Source organism: Crinia signifera, chromosome 3 (genome assembly GCF_055691185.1).
Source record: "Crinia signifera chromosome 3, ASM5569118v1, whole genome shotgun sequence".
NCBI classification, from domain to species: Eukaryota; Metazoa; Chordata; class Amphibia; order Anura; family Myobatrachidae; genus Crinia; species Crinia signifera.
Genome location: NC_139219.1, coordinates 338921340 through 338941889, shown reverse-complemented (window position 1 = coordinate 338941889; position 20550 = coordinate 338921340). Strand labels below are relative to the sequence as shown.

General features: G+C 47.9%; 1 protein-coding gene across 8 annotated transcripts in view; it reads right to left on the bottom strand.

Moving 5' to 3' along the window:
• GCKR (glucokinase regulator) overlaps positions 1-20550 on the bottom strand; it is a 108595-nt gene that overhangs the window by 71954 nt on the left and 16091 nt on the right. For 5 of the 8 annotated variants that reach the window (XM_083178963.1, XM_083178958.1, XM_083178965.1 and 2 more), the window contains 2 exons: positions 4436-4554; positions 4176-4331 (listed from right to left, as the gene is read on the bottom strand). In XM_083178963.1, coding sequence (XP_083035089.1) covers positions 4176-4331; positions 4436-4495 — 216 coding nt within the window. In that variant the 5' untranslated portion in view covers positions 4496-4554. Of the gene's footprint in view, positions 1-4175; positions 4332-4435; positions 4555-19942; positions 20024-20550 lie in introns of all 8 variants that reach the window. The other 3 variants (XM_083178960.1, XM_083178962.1, XM_083178959.1) reach the window with 1 other exon arrangement.

Genomic DNA, 20550 nt, shown 5'->3' with positions numbered 1-20550 from the left:
TCCGATTATTGATCATTTCTATACAGGGTCTCTCTCTCACGGAATTCTAAGGAGTCATCACATTGAGGTCTAACAGGTAAAGGAGGGATAACAATACATCTCCCAACAGTTACAGAGGATGTTATATCTCATGTGTGTTCTCAGTGTTACAGTGTATATGTTATATCTCATGTGTGTTCTCAGTGTTACAGTGTATATGTTATATCTCATGTGTGTTCTCAGTGTTACAGTGTATATGTTATATCTCATGTGTGTTCTCAGTGTTACAGTGTATATGTTATATCTCATGTGTGTTCTCAGTGTTACAGTGTATATGTTATATCTCATGTGTGTTCTCAGTGTTACAGTGTATATGTTATATCTCATGTGTGTTCTCAGTGTTACAGTGTATATGTTATATCTCATGTGTGTTCTCAGTGTTACAGTGTATATGTTATATCTCATGTGTGTTCTCAGTGTTACAGTGTATATGTTATATCTCATGTGTGTTCTCAGTGTTACAGTGTATGTTATATCTCATGTGTGTTCTCAGTGTTACAGTGTATATGTTATATCTCATGTGTGTTCTCAGTGTTACAGTGTATATGTTATATCTCATGTGTGTTCTCGGTGTTACAGTGTATATGTTATATCTCATGTGTGTTCTCAGTGTTACAGTGTATATGTTATATCTCATGTGTGTTCTCAGTGTTACAGTGTATATGTTATATCTCATGTGTGTTCTCAGTGTTACAGTGTATATGTTATATCTCATGTGTGTTCTCAGTGTTACAGTGTATATGTTATATCTCATGTGTGTTCTCAGTGTTACAGTGTATATGTTATATTTCATGTGTGTTCTCAGTGTTACAGTGTATATGTTATATCTCATGTGTGTTCTCAGTGATACAGTGTATATGTTATATCTCATGTGTGTTCTCAGTGTTACAGTGTATGTTATATCTCATGTGTGTTCTCAGTGTTACAGTGTATATGTTATATCTCATGTGTGTTCTCAGTGTTACAGTGTATATGTTATATCTCATGTGTGTTCTCGGTGTTACAGTGTATATGTTATATCTCATGTGTGTTCTCAGTGTTACAGTGTATATGTTATATCTCATGTGTGTTCTCAGTGTTACAGTGTATATGTTATATCTCATGTGTGTTCTCAGTGTTACAGTGTATATGTTATATCTCATGTGTGTTCTCAGTGTTACAGAGTATATGTTATATCTCATGTGTGTTCTCAGTGATACAGTGTATATGTTATATCTCATGTGTGTTCTCAGTGTTACAGTGTATATGTTATATCTCATGTGTGTTCTCAGTGTTACAGTGTATATGTTATATCTCATGTGTGTTCTCAGTGTTACAGTGTATATGTTATATCTCATGTGTGTTCTCAGTGTTACAGTGTATATGTTATATCTCATGTGTGTTCTCAGTGTTACAGTGTATATGTTATATCTCATGTGTGTTCTCAGTGTTACAGTGTATATGTTATATCTCATGTGTGTTCTCAGTGATACAGTGTATATGTTATATCTCATGTGTGTTCTCAGTGTTACAGTGTATGTTATATCTCATGTGTGTTCTCAGTGTTACAGTGTATATGTTATATCTCATGTGTGTTCTCAGTGTTACAGTGTATATGTTATATCTCATGTGTGTTCTCGGTGTTACAGTGTATATGTTATATCTCATGTGTGTTCTCAGTGTTACAGTGTATATGTTATATCTCATGTGTGTTCTCAGTGTTACAGTGTATATGATATATCTCATGTGTGTTCTCAGTGTTACAGTGTATATGTTATATCTCATGTGTGTTCTCAGTGTTACAGTGTATATGTTATATCTGATGTGTGTTCTCAGTGTTACAGTGTATATGTTATATCTCATGTGTGTTCTCAGTGTTACAGTGTATATGATATATCTCATGTGTGTTCTCAGTGTTACAGTGTATATGTTATATCTCATGTGTGCTCTCAGTGTTGCAGTGTATATGTTATATCTCATGTGTGTTCTCAGTGTTACAGTGTATGTTATATCTCATGTGTTTTCTCAGTGTTACAGAGGATGTTATATCTCATGTGTGTTCTCAGTGTTACAGTGTATATGTTATATCTCATGTGTGTTCTCAGTGTTACAGTGTATATGTTATATCTCATGTGTGTTCTCAGTGTTACAGTGTATATGTTATATCTCATGTGTGTTCTCAGTGTTACAGTGTATATGTTATATCTCATGTGTGTTCTCAGTGTTACAGTGTATATGTTATATCTCATGTGTGTTATCAGTGATACAGTGTATATGTTATATCTCATGTGTGTTCTCAGTGTTACAGTGTATGTTATATCTCATGTGTGTTCTCAGTGTTACAGTGTATATGTTATATCTCATGTGTGTTCTCAGTGTTACAGTGTATATGTTATATCTCATGTGTGTTCTCGGTGTTACAGTGTATATGTTATATCTCATGTGTGTTCTCGGTGTTACAGTGTATATGTTATATCTCATGTGTGTTCTCAGTGTTACAGTGTATATGTTATATCTCATGTGTGTTCTCAGTGTTACAGTGTATATGTTATATCTCATGTGTGTTCTCAGTGTTACAGAGGATGTTATATCTCATGTGTGTTCTCAGTGTTACAGTGTATATGTTATATCTCATGTGTGTTCTCAGTGTTACAGTGTATATGTTATAACTCATGTGTGTTCTCAGTGTTACAGTGTATATGTTATATCTCATGTGTGTTCTCAGTGTTACAGAGGATGTTATATCTCACGTGTGTTCTCAGTGTTACAGTGTATATGTTATATCTCATGTGTGTTCCCAGTGTTACAGTGTATATGTTATATCTCATGTGTGTTCTCAGTGTTACAGTGTATATGTTATATCTCATGTGTGTTCTCAGTGTTACAGAGGATGTTATATCTCACGTGTGTTCTCAGTGTTACAGTGTATATGTTATATCTCATGTGTGTTCTCAGTGTTACAGTGTATATTTTATATCTCATGTGTGTTCTCAGTGTTACAGTGTATTTGTTATATCTCATGTGTGTTCTCAGTGTTACAGTGTATATGTTATATCTCATGTGTGTTCTCAGTGTTACAGTGTATATGTTATATCTCATGTGTGTTCTCAGTGTTACAGTGTATTTGTTATATCTCGTGTGCTCTCAGTGTTACAGAGGATGTTATATCTCATGTGTGTTCTCAGTGTTACAGTGTATATGTTATATCTCATGTGTGTTCTCAGTGTTACAGTGTATATGTTATATATCACGTGTGTTCTCAGTGTTACAGTGTATATGTTATATCTCATGTGTGTTCTCAGTGTTACAGTGTATTTGTTATATCTCGTGTGCTCTCGGTGTTACAGTGGACGTTATATCTCATGTGTTCTCAGTGTTAGAGAGGACGTTATATATCATGTGTGCTCTCGGTGTTACAGAGGATGTTATATATCATGTGTATTCTCAGTGTTACAGAGGACGTTATATATCATGTGTGTTCTCAGTGTTACAGTGTATTTGTTATATCTCGTGTGCTCTCGGTGTTACAGAGGATGTTATATATCATGTGTGTTCTCAGTGTTACAGTGTATATGTTATATCTCACGTGTGTTCTCAGTGTTACAGTGTATATGTTATATCTCATGTGTGTTCTCAGTGTTACAGTGTATTTGTTATATCTCGTGTGCTCTCGGTGTTACAGAGGACGTTATGGGGGAAATTTACTAAAGGAAATGTGTAAAAAATAGGTGTAAAAATAGGTGTATTTGTATCCAGAAATACACTTATTTTTGACATTTACTATCCCGAAAATACAGCAATTCGTATTGATAGCACATCAATACGAAATGTCGTATTTTCGGGATAATAATTGTCAAAAATAAGTGTATTTCTGGATACAAATACACCTATTTTTACACCTATTTTTACACATTTCCTTTAGTAAATTTCCCCCTATATATCATGTGTGCTTCTCAGTGTTACAGAGGACGTTCCGCAGCGCTGTGCAGAGACTATTTGTACAATAATCACATCACCTAATGATCTGAATGAACACATAGGATATAAGGTAACAGGTATATGGACTAGCTGGGCCACCACAGTTTACCTTCCTATGTTTGTACAGTACCATGTATTACAGTATATATTACACCTTCCCTTCCCTGCGGAGGCCTCACCCTATAATGGACGAGGGTCTGATCTTCCTCCTGAAATATCTCAGCATCACAGTCCTTTAGGAGCTGGACCATCTGACTGGGGTCCGCTTTATCCAGCTCTCTGGTCAGAGGATTGGACTTCTCACTTATTGGCAGAGACTCCTCATAGCCGGCCAGCTGGGGAGAAAGAGGCACATGAGGCATGAGGCACAGTCCTGTTGTATGGCACTATTATATCCAGGCTGATGATAGCACATAGTGGATGCTGGTTACATATTTACCTCCCACTTTCCGGGCTCTGGGGTCTCAATAACGTGCCTGTACTTGCGGCTCCCTCTCATGACGCCTGCTTATACCAGGACAATGTGGATGGTGCAGCTGGTATGTAGGATGCTGTGTCCTGTAACATGTAACAGGCCCAGTCACATACATGTATATCTGGAGACACACTCATCTAGCCTGCCTATGCTGTTTGGCTCGTCCACTCGTCACAGCATGCCTAGTCACGCCGCAGTCCATTAAGTCGGTCACTTGGCTTTTGGCAAATGTTGTTACGGATGAGTGCAATACCAGTGATCATCCACAAGGTGTCGCTTTTTAAAGTCACCACTGCGCATGCATTAGATGTCTAATGCACAGTTGCTACTGTATAGAGCAGGGGTGGGGAACCTCAGGCCCGGGGGCCATATGTGGCCCCCGTAGCCGGTCTAAGTGGCCCTCCCACCCGCCCGGCAGCTTTGCTGGGAGTCAAGTGCAGGGGAATTCTCGCGAGATTCCTCTTAATCAACAGCAGCCGGAGACTGTCAGTCCTGTTCAGCAGCAGCCGGAGACTGTCAGTCCTATATAGCAGCAGCCGGAGACTGTCAGTCCTATTCAGCACAAGCCGCCGGAGACTGTCAGTCCTATTCAGCACAAGCCGCCGGAGACTGTCAGTCCTATTCAGCAGCAGCCAGAGACTTTCAGTCCTATTCAGCAGCAGCCGGAGACTGTCAGTCCTATTCAGCACCAGCCGCCGGAGACTGTCAGTCCTATTCAGCAGCCGCCGGAGACTGTCAGTCCTATTCAGCAGCCGCCGGAGACTGTCAGTCCTATTCAGCACCAGCCGCCGGAGACTGTCAGTCCTATTCAGCAGCCACCGGAGACTGTCAGTCCTATTCAGCACCAGCCGCCGGAGACTGTCAGTCCTATTCAGCACCAGCCGCCGGAGACTGTCAGTCCTATTCAGCACCAGCCGCCGGAGACTGTCAGTCCTATTCAGAAGCAGCCGCCGGAGACTGTCAGTCCTATTCAGCAGCCGCCGGAGACTGTCAGTCCTATTCAGCAGCAGCCGGAGACTGTCAGTCCTATTCAGCAGTCGCCGGAGACTGTCAGTCCTATTCAGCAGCAGCCGGAGACTGTCAGCCCTATTCAGCAGCCGCCGGAGACTGTCAGTCCTATTCATCAGCCGCCGGAGACTGTCAGTCCTATTCAGCAGCCGCCGGAGACTGTCAGTCCTATTCAGCAGCCGCCGGAGACTGTCAGTCCTATTCAGCAGCAGCCGCCGGAGACTGTCAGTCCTATTCAGCACCAGCAGCCGGAGACTGTCAGTCCTATTCAGCAGCCGCCGGAGACTGTCAGTCCTGTTCAGCAGCAGCCGCCGGAGACTGTCAGTCCTAGTCAGCACCAGCAGCCGGAGACTGTCAGTCCTATTCAGCAGCCGCCGGAGACTGTCAGTCCTATTCAGCACCAGCCGCCGGAGACTGTCAGTCCTATTCACCAGCAGCCGGAGACTGTCAGTCCTATTCAGCACCAGCAGCCGGAGACTGTCAGTCCTATTCAGCAGCCGCCGGAGACTGTCAGTCCTATTCAGCAGCCGCCGGAGACTGTCAGTCCTATTCAGCAGCCGCCGCCGGAGACTGTCAGTCCTATTCAGCAGCAGCCGGAGACTGTCAGTCCTATTCAGCAGTCGCCGGAGACTGTCAGTCCTATTCAGCAGCAGCCGGAGACTGTCAGCCCTATTCAGCAGCCGCCGGAGACTGTCAGTCCTATTCATCAGCCGCCGGAGACTGTCAGTCCTATTCAGCAGCCGCCGGAGACTGTCAGTCCTATTCAGCAGCCGCCGGAGACTGTCAGTCCTATTCAGCAGCAGCCGCCGGAGACTGTCAGTCCTATTCAGCACCAGCAGCCGGAGACTGTCAGTCCTATTCAGCAGCCGCCGGAGACTGTCAGTCCTATTCAGCAGCAGCCGCCGGAGACTGTCAGTCCTATTCAGCACCAGCAGCCGGAGACTGTCAGTCCTATTCAGCAGCCGCCGGAGACTGTCAGTCCTATTCAGCACCAGCCGCCGGAGACTGTCAGTCCTGTTCACCAGCAGCCGGAGACTGTCAGTCCTATTCAGCACCAGCAGCCGGAGACTGTCAGTCCTATTCAGCACCAGCAGCCGGAGACTGTCAGTTCTATTCAGCACCAGCAGCCGGAGACTGTCAGTCCTATTCAGCACCAGCCGCCGGAGACTGTCAGTCCTATTCAGAAGCAGCCACTGCAGCGTGGGACGGCTGCAGCCGGAGACTGTCAGTCCTGTTCAGAAGCAGCCGCTGCAGCGTGGGACGGCTGCAGCAGGACAATTTGTAAGAATTTTTTTTACTTATGGCCCCCGAAGGATTTTTTCCCCATACAAATGGCCAATGGCACAAAAAAGGTTCCCCACCCTTGGTATAGAGAAAGATTGCACATTGCGGGTTCGTGAAGTGTACATTGAAATGCACTGTAGCTGACATACTAGATATGTGTGCACACTATTCAGCGCAGTAACATGTACACTTGGATGCACACATAAAGTACAGTACAGTCCAGTAAGTCAACTGAAGACAGCATCTGTGAAATACAGCTGGATAATGTGGGCTTATGCCCGCCCCTTCCCCCCTTCCTGGGGAGACTCCTCTTTTCACAGAGAAGGAAGTTGGTCTGAATGGAAGCTGATACAGCAATCAGTCGGTCTGGCTCAGTGAAGGCAAGGGCCAGTGCAAGTACTGTCAGCGCCCCAGGCAATCCCCCCGCCGTACGCCACTCTGGGGGGGGATTACAGCGTGTACTACCCACAATCCGGGGGGGAGGGTTGCAGGCGAAACTGTGGCTGTCCATCACAGGGGTTGGTGGGGGCGGTGGCAGCCACCGATAATAATCCACAAGCATGCATGCTCCTGATGACCAGCGGGGGGGGGGCAATGGTTTTAGCGTTGATTCATGGGCGGGATCTGGGCAGGGGGGAGATGCTGCCTGCTCCCTGCTGGGATGAGTTTCTGGATTGGTACCGCTGCTGCAGCTTTCTATGGTACCTGCTCTCCTCGGCGGCTCAGCACCGCCCTCCAGTGGCCAGCTCCCTAGGTAAATGCCTACTAAAGCTGCATAGTGGTGGCACCGGTCCTGGTGAAGGCACTAAAGAGAGCATGAGTACTGCACAGCACATAAAACAGAATGATTGTGATCATGCGCATTGAGACGCACAGAAAGGTTTTTCAGGAAAGAGGGGTATTTTTGGGTCGGCCGAGTTATATTAAATATACGTTCGTAAATGTTTTAATCTCCCCACCCCCAAAATATTTTTTTTCTCGAACCCAGGTCTCCAGCTCTTGGAGCGGCACACCTATCCGCTAGGTTGCGACACCTGGTGATAGCAATCTGTGCTGGTGAGGCTATGTACAGAGCGATCTCATGCCATCAGTTATGCAGCATCGGCTACGGGAACTGTAGGGCGTAATGTTTATGAAATAATTTGCCTAGGGGCCCCAGAAGCTCCACCTGACCACTGTACATTACACGGCCCCTAGGGGCCCCAGAAGCTCCACCTGACCACTGTACATTACATGGCCCCTAGGGGCCCCAGAAGCTCCACCTGACCACTGTACATTACACGGCCCCTAGGGGATCCAGATGCTCCACCTGACCACTGTACATTACACGGCCCCTAGGGGATCCAGATGCTCCACCTGACCACTGTACATTACTCGGCCCCTAGGGGATCCAGAAGCTCCACCTGACCACTGTACATTACACGGCCCCTAGAGGACCCAGACGCTCCACCTGACCACTGTACATTACACGGCCCCTAGGGGACCCAGACGCTCCACCTGACCACTGTACATTACACGGCCCCTAGGGGATCCAGATGCTCCACCTGACCACTGTACATTACACGGCCCCTAGGGGACCCAGACGCTCCACCTGACAACTGTACATTACATGGCCCCAAGGGGCCCCAGACGCTCCACCTGACCACTGTACATTACATCATGGCCCCTAGGAGACCCAGAAGCTCCACCTGACCACTATACATTACACGGCCCCTAGGGGATCCAGATGCTCCACCTGACCACTGTTTATTACACGGCCCTTAGGGGCCCCAGAAGCTCCACCTGACCACTGTACATTACATGGCCCCTAGGGGCCCCAGAAGCTCCACCTGACCACTGTACATTACACGGCCCCTAGGGGATCCAGAAGTTCCACCTGACCACTGTACATTACACGGCCCCTAGGGGATCCAGATGCTCCACCTGACCACTGTACATTACATGACCCCTAGGGGATCCAGATGCTCCACCTGACCACTGTTTATTACACGGCCCTTAGGGGCCCCAGAAGCTCCACCTGACCACTGTACATTACACGGCCCCTAGGGGATCCAGATGCTCCACCTGACCACTGTACATTACACGGCCCCTAGGGGCCCCAGAAACTCCATCTGACCACTGTACATTACACGGCCCCTAGGGGACCCAGACGCTCCACCTGACCACTGTTTATTACACGGCCCTTAGGGGCCCCAGAAGCTCCACCTGACCACTGTACATTACATGGCCCCTAGCGGATCCAGATGCTCCACCTGACCACTGTACATTACATGGCCCCTAGGGGACCCAGACGCTCCACCTGACCACTGTACATTACACGGCCCCTAGGGGCCCCAGAAGCTCCACCTGACCACTGTACATTACACAGTGTAATGGCCAAACCTATCCTCAAGATCTACCAACAGTTCCTGTGTCTCAGGCCACCTGTGGATCTAGTATCTCTTATATATTTAGCCAGATCTGTCACTCAACCCCTGTGGAGAACGTTCCTGTGTAGAACAGTTTCACTTTCATGTGTCTGACGTTCCACCCCCTTGACATCACCTCCCCCCACCCAGCCAGGGCTACAGTACACGCCCACCATCCAACATTACTCCACAGCCACCATCCACCATTACTCCTGCACATCCCTACCCTCTGCCAGGACCCCCGCGACCCCCCCCTCCCGTGATTCGCGGGACCCCCGCGAACCCCCCCTCCCACGATTCGCGAGACCCCCGCGACCCCCCTCCCGCGATTCGCGGGACCCCCGCGACCACCCCGGTATCCGGACTATTGTTAGACAGCACTTACATCGACAGCCATTACATCGACACCATTAGTTCGACACCTCAATAGGTCGACATGGTTTTAGGTCGACATACCATTATGTCGACATGTCATTATGTCAGCTCATTAGGTCGACAGCTCATTAGGTCGACATGTTTTTAGGTCGACACTGCCATTAGGTCGACAGTGTCTATGTCGACAGTCAAAAGGTCGACATGGGTTTTTTCACTGTTTATTGAGCCGACATGTGCCGACAGGCGGTATTTCATGCCCTACTATCCACTAGGGCGTGGTGGGAGAATAAAATAGTGTGCCGAGCGCAGCGAGGCACCGTGCCCGAAGCATAGTGAGCGGCTGCGGTACACTTCAAACTGCGTCCATGTCGACTGTGTTGACATTTCGGCCAAAAAACAGTGAAAAAAACCCATGTCGACCTTTTGACTGTCGACATAGACTCTGTCGACCTAATGGCAGTGTCGACCTAATGAGCTGTCGACCTAATGAGCTGTCGACCTAATGAGCTGTCGACCTAATGAGCTGTCGACCACACCCTCCCGCGATTCGCTGGACCTCCGCGACCACCCCCTCCCGCGAAACGCGGGACCCCCGCGACCCTCCCGCAAATCATGGGACCCCAGCGACCCCTCCCTCCCGCGAGCCCCCTCCCGCGATTCGCAGGACCCCTGCATCCTCCCCTCCCGCGATTCGCGGGACCCCTGCGACCCCCCCCCCTCCCGGCATTAAAAGGGCCCCCCGCGACCCCCCCTCCCGCGATTCATGGCACCCCCCCCCTACTATGATTTGCGACCCCCGTCCCGCAATTAGCCCCGCCCCCTCCCGCGATTCACGGAACCCCTCCGTAGCGCCCCCCTCCCGCGATTTGCGGGCCCCCTCGGCACTTCTCGCGATTTGCGACCGCCCCCTAATTCACACATTCGGGGACCCCACCTCCCGCGATTCATGCCCCCCTCACGCAATTCACGGCACCCCCCACACCCCCCTTTCTGCGATTCGCAACCCCTCACGACCCCCCCCTCCCGCGATTCACGAAACCCCCCGTAGCGCCCCCCTCCCGCGATCTGCGGACCCCCTCGGCACCTCTCGCGATTTGCGACCGCCCCGTAATTCACACATTCGGGGACCCCCCCTCCCGCGACTCATGCCCCCCTCACACAATTCACGGCACCCCCCATACCCCCCTTCCTGCGATTCGGAACCCCCCACGACCCCCCCTCCCGCGATTCATGCCCCCTCCCGCAATTCACGGACCCCCGCACCACCCCCCTGCGCCCACCCTCCCTTGATTCGCGCCCCCCTCATGCAATTCACGGCAACCCCCCACACCCCCCTTCCTGCGATTCGCAGCCCCCCCACGACCCCCGCCTCCTGCGATTCATGACCCCTCCCGTGATTCACGGACCCCCGCACCACCCCCCCTTGACTCACGGCACCCCACGCGCCCCTCCCGCAATTCACGGACCTCCGCAACCCCCCCTCCCGCAATTCACTAACCCCGACAACCCCCCTCCCGCAATTTGCGGACCCCCCTTCCCACGATTCAAGCCCCCCGCGCCCCCGCCCACGATTTGCGGACCCCCGCCCCCTCCCGCTAACCGCGGATCCCCACACACCACCCCCCCTCCCGCAATTTGCAGACCCCCTTCCGGCAATTCCACCCCCCAGCGGACCACCGCGGCCCCCGCTCCCGCATTTCACGTACCCCCGTGACAATGGGGGATCCTGTACCACCACAAGCAGGTACCGCCCCTAGGTGGGAAATCCGGCCCTGGCTGCCGCACTGCAGGTTTCCCCACTGCCCTCTGCACCAGCGCCACAACTTTTATCAATGTCTTGCCCACATACCACTATTATACAGCCTCCTGCTCTCATGCACGCTCACTCCCTCCCAGTGGGAGGAGACGCTCACCCACTGCCGGGAGCTGCATACTGTCCCCCACCCTCCTCCAGTTCTAGGGATGCCCATCGACCATCAATGATTTTCAAATAATCGATGGTTTATGGCCGATGTTGAATACTTTTGCCATCAATGTGGGAGGACACTGCCCTGCCTCCTGTTCTCCTGCCCCGTAACTTCCGCCAGTGGAGACCCGCTCACCCTGTGTTGCCCACATTCCCCTATCATGCTTTACCGCCCAGCCTCCTGCTCTCATGCACCCTAACTCCCACCCAGTCGGAGGAGACGCTGACTCCTGTATTTCTGTGCTGCCACGCTGGACCCTCACCCACTGGCAGAAGCTGCACAGTGTCCACCACCCTCTTTAGTCCCCCGTATGCCCACACACCCCTATCACTACCCAGCTTCCTGCTCTCCTGAACCGTAACTTCCACCACTGGGTAATCGCTGACGCTGTGTTGCCCACATACCCCTATCATGCCTCATAGCCCAGCCTCCTGCTTTCATCCAGTAGGAGGAGACACTGACTCAGGGCCACCGTCCGCTACTCCTGTGCTGCCACGCTGGACCCTCACCCACTGCCAGAAGCTGCAATACAGGGCATGTTTCATACAATTCTACCCATATTTCTCACAATACAAATGTTCACAAATTAAGGGGCGTAGCCCCTTACGCCGGTGTGAAGAGCGCCCGTAGGGCGCGATGAATCACCTAGTACAGTAATATACGCCTATTGATTCACTCGGTGAAGTACCATTTATTTTTAACGCTGCTTTTACACTTTTTTTGTTTGCTTTTATCTACTTAGGGAACTGACTACTCAAAGCAGCGGCTTGTGATTAACACACCTATTATTAGCGCTCCATCAACTGACTTTTTATAAGTCAGTTTCAGTAGCGCATGCAGGGGGTGTTTTTGAGTACCCAGAAACCCCCCCCAGGAATCTAAGGGTCATAGCATAAAAGCTGAACTTACCCTCTTTCCATGGGTACAAGAATTTAAAGAATCGGCCCTGGGGAACCGGAGATATCTGACTTCATCCCCATCCAAGCCTGTTAATTGCTCTTCCCAGTCAGATATTTCAGGTTCTGTCTGACTTAGAGTTTTTCTGAGGGTATATTCCAAAAGCTGGGACTCTCCCCCATTGGTGGACACTAGGAGCTTGTCTCTACTGTGCCCAGAACCAGAGATATCAGCCTTCCAGCAGCTGGTTACTGCTCCAGCTCCACACACCTGGTATGTAGTTTTGTATTCTCGTTGACAGATTGCTCTGCCTCCTGAACTCTGATCCCCTAGTTCCCAATACCATTTGGTAGGTGGGATTCTCTAGTTTATAATTCCATTAAAATCTAAGAAATCTGAGGCGGGGCCACGGCGAGGCGGGAGTGAGGGACTGAGAGGAGAGAGCTCCCTGGACGAGATCCGTGATATGCCTAAAGCCAGAAAAACTGCGTGAGGAGACCCGAGCCTGAGCACCGTTAATATACCTGCTGCTCGCTGTTGGGGGAGTCAGTCCGGCGGCCGGAAAGTGGGTGCGCTCCGCTGCCTGGACTGTGGAGTGGTCCGGGAAGGACGGAGTGTAGTGACGGAGACGCGCTGCTGCGGCGCAGAGGAAGTGACGCGGTAACCTCCAGGCGGCTTCCAATACCCGGCATTCGGCGTGCTGAGTGTGGGCTCCGGTGGAAGCTGGACGGCCGGGACACCGCAACCGCCTTCATTTCTGGCTGACAACAGTATTGATATTCGGCTGGTCAGTCTGGCCTCCCCTAAAAACAGCGCCAGGCAGACAGTGAGGGCTGGAGAAAAGGATCTGCCGGGCATAACAGCTGGGACTGGGTCCTTTGTCAAAAGTAACTGAGTTAAGAAAACTGGTGGACTGGACGGTGAGAGGGTCTCTACCCTCCAGGGCATTAGCCAAGTGTGGACTACGCCGGGTGGCAGCATCAGCATGACAATAAAAACGGCGTTGGAAGATGTATCTCCCTGGAAATCTCTAAATTCTGCCTACCAGCAAACTCTCCAGCCGGACAGTGCCTGCCACAAACAACAGGTACTACTTATTGACTTGAATGGTTTCTTTTTTTCTCCAAATACTCCTGAAGTAGCCCAGTGTGTACGTGCCCACGGTGTCCATACAGTAGATAAGCTGGTTTTTCAGTGTTATATGACTACAGGACTGTGCACTTTAAAAACCTCGTGATATTGCTGCCCCCTGAATCTGGACCCAGTATATAATACCAGCATAAAACAGAGGGGGAAGCAGCGCGGGGGTCCATTCTAAAAACAGAACTAACACGGCGGTATTAAAACCGGTCAGAGGTGAGCGGAGTCGGGGACAGTGAGAGGGTCCTCCTCTCTCCCTCCTCCTACATAACAAAAGTCAGGTATATATAAATCTGCCTATTCTAGGCCAATCCAGTCCAACTCAGGAGTCTGTGCCCCCCCCCCCCCCTCAACCACCTGCAACAGCTGAGGCAGTGTCAGTAGATATATATATTTTACCTCGGTTGGTAAGCCAGCAGTCAATGTGGAGGCGGAGGCTCGTGAGTGGAAATCGGCCACCCTTACCCGTGTCACAGGTCTAGCTCTGTTGGACTATAACTTGGTTGGTGCACCCATTTAAGAAGATCGCATAATGGGCAAAACAGGCAATGCAGCTGCACATCTGGAGAGGTACGCCCGAGCACAGGGGGGTAACACTACGCAGACCCCCACAACTACCCCGCAATCTACCCCCTCAAAAAGTAAACCCACTTCGCCAGTACCAGATACCACGCTACAACAAATACTGGAAGCAATTAATACATCGGAACAACGTTTATCGGACCAAATTAAAGATCTACAAACCGATATATCGGCAATTAAGTCGGACTTAAATAAAACAACAGAAAGGCTCAGTGCAGCCGAAGAACGGATCTCAGCCATAGAGGACAACAGTGGTAACTATGCCCGTAAGGTAGATAGACTGTCCCAACAAGTAGTGGATATGAGGGCAAAACTGCTGGACATCAAGGGGCGATCCCGCAGAAATAATCTGCGCTTGGTGGGTATCCCTGAAAAAGAGGAGGCATTGGATGCCCCAAAATTTATACTGGAATGGCTACGTACGACGTTTGGACAGGATGCCTTTTCAAAGCAACTTGCTATAGAGCGGGCGCATAGAGTGCCTCTAAGATCGCTCCCGCCGGGATCCCCATCTAGGACCCTAATTGTGAGGTTTCTGAATTTTCAGGACAGAGACACTCTTCTACGTCTGATACGTTCAAACGGGCCATTGTTGCACAATGAGGTCCAGATTGCAGTCTTTCCGGATTTTGCATTAGAGGTACAGAAAGACAGGGCGAAGTTTGGAGAAGTGAAAAGGCGATTTTGCTAAAAAAAACATTCAATTTTCAATGCTGTTCCCCTCCAAACTTAGGGTGACTCACAACAATGAGACTCTATTTTTTCCAACTCCGCAGGAGGCATTAAAATGGCTCGATATAAATATGCCAGGGTCACGACAGTTGGCAGAAGGCTAGTTTCATAATTAATTAATAATTAAAGTGCCAGGGAGCTCCATCCCGCATATTGGTGGCCTTATTTTTCTTTTCTTTTTTCTTGTCTTTGCTCGTTAGCCCCCAAGTAGAGGCAGGAGGTGTCGAGAGGCCTTCCTGTTTCTATTTTTTTTTGGGGGGGGGGGGGGGGGGGGAGACGGGATTAGGTATGCCTAGCACTGGGAGGTATACAGGGTGGGAGGGAATCTTTGGGTTGTGGGATTGTGTACAGTACGTATTGTTAATGTGTATATTTAGTGTTACATTGCGCATGTCGACTTGTTGCTTTGCCTTAAAAATGTTAAGAAAGAGGTTTATCGGAGTCATATAACCAAAGAACAAAGATCAAAGTAGTGACCTGGAATGTTCTAGGGTTGAACTGTAAAATTAAACGCTCCCTTGTTATGAATCAACTTAGGAGCTTGGGACCAGACATCGTCGCCCTAACCGAAACCCATTTGGTGGGAGGGAAACTAATGGCCTTGAAAAGGCCATGGGTTGGTTATTCCTGCCATGCCTCTTTTACATCCTCCGCTAGGGGAGTATCGTTATTGATAAGAAAAACGCTGCCATTTACCTGTAAGAGGATATGGGCTGACCCAGGGGGTTGCTATGTATTTCTGGATTGCCTAATTCATGATTCCCATATATCATTCTGGCCATTTATATCCCACCTCCTTTCTCTTATAAAATCTTGACAAAAGCTATTGAGTTTGCGGCCCATACTCCCAACTCCCTGGTCATATGTATGGGTGACCTAAATAATACCATGGATCCCCAATTAGATCGGTGGAGAAGTGGAAATAGTGGAACAGCTGGGAGCAACAGGGGACTGGCTAATTTCATGCAAAATGTTGGATGGGCAGACCCATGGCGGATACAAAACCCCTCCACTCATCAGTTCTCTTGTTTTTCTACATCATACGCCACTTTTTCCAGGATTGATTATATATTAGTATCCAGAAGCCTCACCCCCCAAGTTCATAGGATTGAACACAGATCGAGAGGCATCTCAGATCATTCTCCGGTATATATGGAACTTTCCCTGGACATTGATCGGGGGTGCGGCGTCTGGAGCTTTAACCCGAATTGGTTATATAGCATTAATAATAGCATGAATTTGGAAGATCAATGGAGGGAATACTGGGAATTTAACCAAGGCTCTGCCTCAGCAGCAATACAATGGGATGCCTTTAAGGCATACCGGAGGGGCACACTATGGAAATGTATAGCTGAACTGAAAAGAAAAAGTAGGGAAAAAATCCAGGAGATAGAAGAGATCTGCCTAGTTAGGGAAGCAGAATACCTGACCAGTAACACCGATAGTGCCTACCAGTCCTGGCAAACGGCCCAGAGTACATGGCTAGAGGCAGTGAAAGCAGAAAATGCTAAAATCATGCTCCATAAAACGCAGGCAAATTATCGCCATTCAGACAGGTCAGGTAAATATCTCGCTTTCCTGGCCCATGCAGAACTTTCTTCTAAAACAATTAGCTCGATTAGAAATGAAGAGGGGGAAATGGTAAGCTCCACCTTACAAATTGGGGAAGCATTTAGGTTATATTTCTCCAGGATCTATACCTCCCAGTTACAACATAATCCTGCTGAGATTGAGGAGTTCTTAGATAATATCGCTCTCCCAGCCCTCCATAGTGATGCTAAAACAGAATTGGATCATGGAGGTTGTCAAAGGAATCAAGGACTCACCTAGTGGGAAAGCCCCGGGATTAGATGGTATCCCTATTGAAATATATAAGAAATATATAAACTCCCTGGCACCCCTACTTTTGGAAACACTTAACAACTGTTTTGTAGAGGGTACTGTCCCGGCATCCTTCTCCGAGGCCAAAATTGTTGTGATCCTAAAGGTAGGGAAATCAGCCTGGGATCTCGACTCATATAGGCCAATATCTTTGATCTCTGTTGAGGCCAAGATATTGGCAAAAATACTTGCTTACAGATTAAATCAACATATACATACGTTAATTCATCAAAACCAATCGGGTTTTATGCCGGGTAAGGATACCTCTACAAACATTCGTCATCTTTATACCCATTTACAGACCACTGGCAAGGAGAGTGGCAACTCAATTGTTGTTTCACTCGATGCCATAAAAGCATTCGACGCGGTTGAGTGGCCATAACTTTGGGCGGTGCTCCGAGCGTTCGGGCTGGGTCCAAATTTCATCAAATGGGTACAGCTTTTGTATACCAGTCCGAGGGCTCGGGTCTCCGTTAACGGATGGACCTCACCAGCTTTTGCTCTTGCCCGGGGGACGAGAAAGGGGTGTCCCCTCTCCCCTGTCTTGTTCGCCCTGGCAAAAGAGCCACTGGCCTGTCTGTTATGGCAACATCCGGCAATTGTGGGTTTTCCGTTAGGCGGCAGTAACGACGTTGTTTCCCTGTACGCCGACGATCTTTTCATTTATTTACTGGACTATTTTACTTGAATTTGGAAGATCAATGGAGGGAATACTGGGAATTTAACCAAGGCTCTGCCTCAGCAGCAATACAATGGGATGCCTTTAAGGCATACCGGAGGGGCACACTATGGAAATGTATAGCTGAACTGAAAAGAAAAAGTAGGGAAAAAATCCAGGAGATAGAAGAGATCTGCCTAGTTAGGGAAGCAGAATACCTGACCAGTAACACCGATAGTGCCTACCAGTCCTGGCAAACGGCCCAGAGTACATGGCTAGAGGCAGTGAAAGCAGAAAATGCTAAAATCATGCTCCATAAAACGCAGGCAAATTATCGCCATTCAGACAGGTCAGGTAAATATCTCGCTTTCCTGGCCCATGCAGAACTTTCTTCTAAAACAATTAGCTCGATTAGAAATGAAGAGGGGGAAATGGTAAGCTCCACCTTACAAATTGGGGAAGCATTTAGGTTATATTTCTCCAGGATCTATACCTCCCAGTTACAACATAATCCTGCTGAGATTGAGGAGTTCTTAGATAATATCGCTCTCCCAGCCCTCCATAGTGATGCTAAAACAGAATTGGATCATGGAGGTTGTCAAAGGAATCAAGGACTCACCTAGTGGGAAAGCCCCGGGATTAGATGGTATCCCTATTGAAATATATAAGAAATATATAAACTCCCTGGCACCCCTACTTTTGGAAACACTTAACAACTGTTTTGTAGAGGGTACTGTCCCGGCATCCTTCTCCGAGGCCAAAATTGTTGTGATCCTAAAGGTAGGGAAATCAGCCTGGGATCTCGACTCATATAGGCCAATATCTTTGATCTCTGTTGAGGCCAAGATATTGGCAAAAATACTTGCTTACAGATTAAATCAACATATACATACGTTAATTCATCAAAACCAATCGGGTTTTATGCCGGGTAAGGATACCTCTACAAACATTCGTCATCTTTATACCCATTTACAGACCACTGGCAAGGAGAGTGGCAACTCAATTGTTGTTTCACTCGATGCCATAAAAGCATTCGACGCGGTTGAGTGGCCATAACTTTGGGCGGTGCTCCGAGCGTTCGGGCTGGGTCCAAATTTCATCAAATGGGTACAGCTTTTGTATACCAGTCCGAGGGCTCGGGTCTCCGTTAACGGATGGACCTCACCAGCTTTTGCTCTTGCCCGGGGGACGAGAAAGGGGTGTCCCCTCTCCCCTGTCTTGTTCGCCCTGGCAAAAGAGCCACTGGCCTGTCTGTTATGGCAACATCCGGCAATTGTGGGTTTTCCGTTAGGCGGCAGTAACGACGTTGTTTCCCTGTACGCCGACGATCTTTTCATTTATTTACTGGACTATAGTAAGTCCCTTCCGGTGGTCCTAAGATTGATTGACAACTTCGGTGATTTCTCCGGATTTAGAATAAATAAGACAAAATCTATTATCTTCCCAGTTAGTCCATCCCTAAGACAGCCCCCAATACCCTCCCAGCCATTGAAATGGGTTACAACCTTTAAGGATCTTGGCATAAATATATCCTGGAATCCTAGAGATTATGTCCAATTTAATATCCAACCTCTATTCGTATGGCTAAGGGAAACAATTAAAGCCTGGACCAAACTCCCTTTGATAGTCATGGGGAGAATAAATTTGGTAAAGATGGTGGTTCTCCCCAAATTCTTATATGCTTTCTATCATGCACCTGTTTAACTCCCGAAACCCCTATTTCGGAAAATTAGCAGCATGATAGCTGCATTTATCTGGAATGGAGCTGACATAAAATAAGGTTAAGCAATCTGATGAGGGATAATGGTGAAGGGGGACTGGGTCTGCCGGACATGAGGCGATATTATCTGGCAGCCCAGCTAGCACAGTTAAGAACTTGGTTATTACAGGGGGAGTACGGTTGGGAATACGCCAATAAATTAACCTCTCTTTCAACCGTCAGAGTTAACCCACTACAAAGAATCATACAAGGGAAACTTACCAGCGCAGATCCTCCACTAATGATACAGGCCATTAAAATTTGGCGAGAGGTAGATCAATTACTGGGTGTAGACTTCCTAGATATAGATTGCCGGATTGTAGATCAATTCACGGACCATGAAGTGTCCAATTTACAGATTAATGAAGCTTGGCACCCTTATCAAGTGACCAAACTCCAACAGATTTATACATCATCTGGGCTGAAATCATTTACCCAATTAAAAACAGAATTTAATCTGCCTCAAACGCACTTCTATCGTTATCTGCAGTTGAGAAGCGCTATACAGTCATACTTTCCCAATGACTCTCCGATATTTGGGGAATCAGTGACAAAAACAATATTAAAGTCTAGTAATAAAAAAAAATAGTTTCTAGGGTATATAAGACCGTGGGGAAAGAAGTGTTCAAAGATGAATTAATACACCTTCGGGAAAAATGGGTACAAGATATTGGTGAATTGAGTGATGATGAATGGTCAACGGCAATGAAATCTATAAACAAGGCCACCAACTCCCTCCGTGTTCAATTAACGCAATTATATATATTTCATAGATCGTACCTGTCAGTTAAAACATTAAGCAAATTCCCAGGTAGATCCGCTGCAGTATGGTGTGTGGGAGTGCCAGGGGGTCGCCAAATTCTGGGAAGAAGTCAAAAAGGTAATAGTAGACACGGGCTTTAATAACGAGATATTATCTATTAAGTGCTGCCTATTAGGTATTATGGGCGACAATACGCGTGGCAACGATAAAATTATCCTTATATACAAATCGTAACTCGGTAATGAAATATAAGTTAATATGGCACAATTGGATTAATTCCTCATACTATCAAATGTAATTTACAACACCATGTCACAAGGATAGAGTTATAAAAGAAAGTAACGAGGGGGGGTTGGGTTGGGATAGACACTATCACTATAAGTAATATATAGCAGATATTGCTAGCAGAATTACGAGATAACAAGTAGAGAGTTATTGCACATGTGCGAAGTTTGTTTGTTGTATTAAAAACACGTGACGGGAAGTGTAAAGGGTACTAAAACACGTGACGGGAAGTGTAAAGGGTACTAAAACACGTGACGGGAAGTGTAAAGGGTACTAAAACACGTGACGGGAAGTGTAAAGGGTACTAAAACACGTGACAGGAAGTGTAAAGGGTACTAAA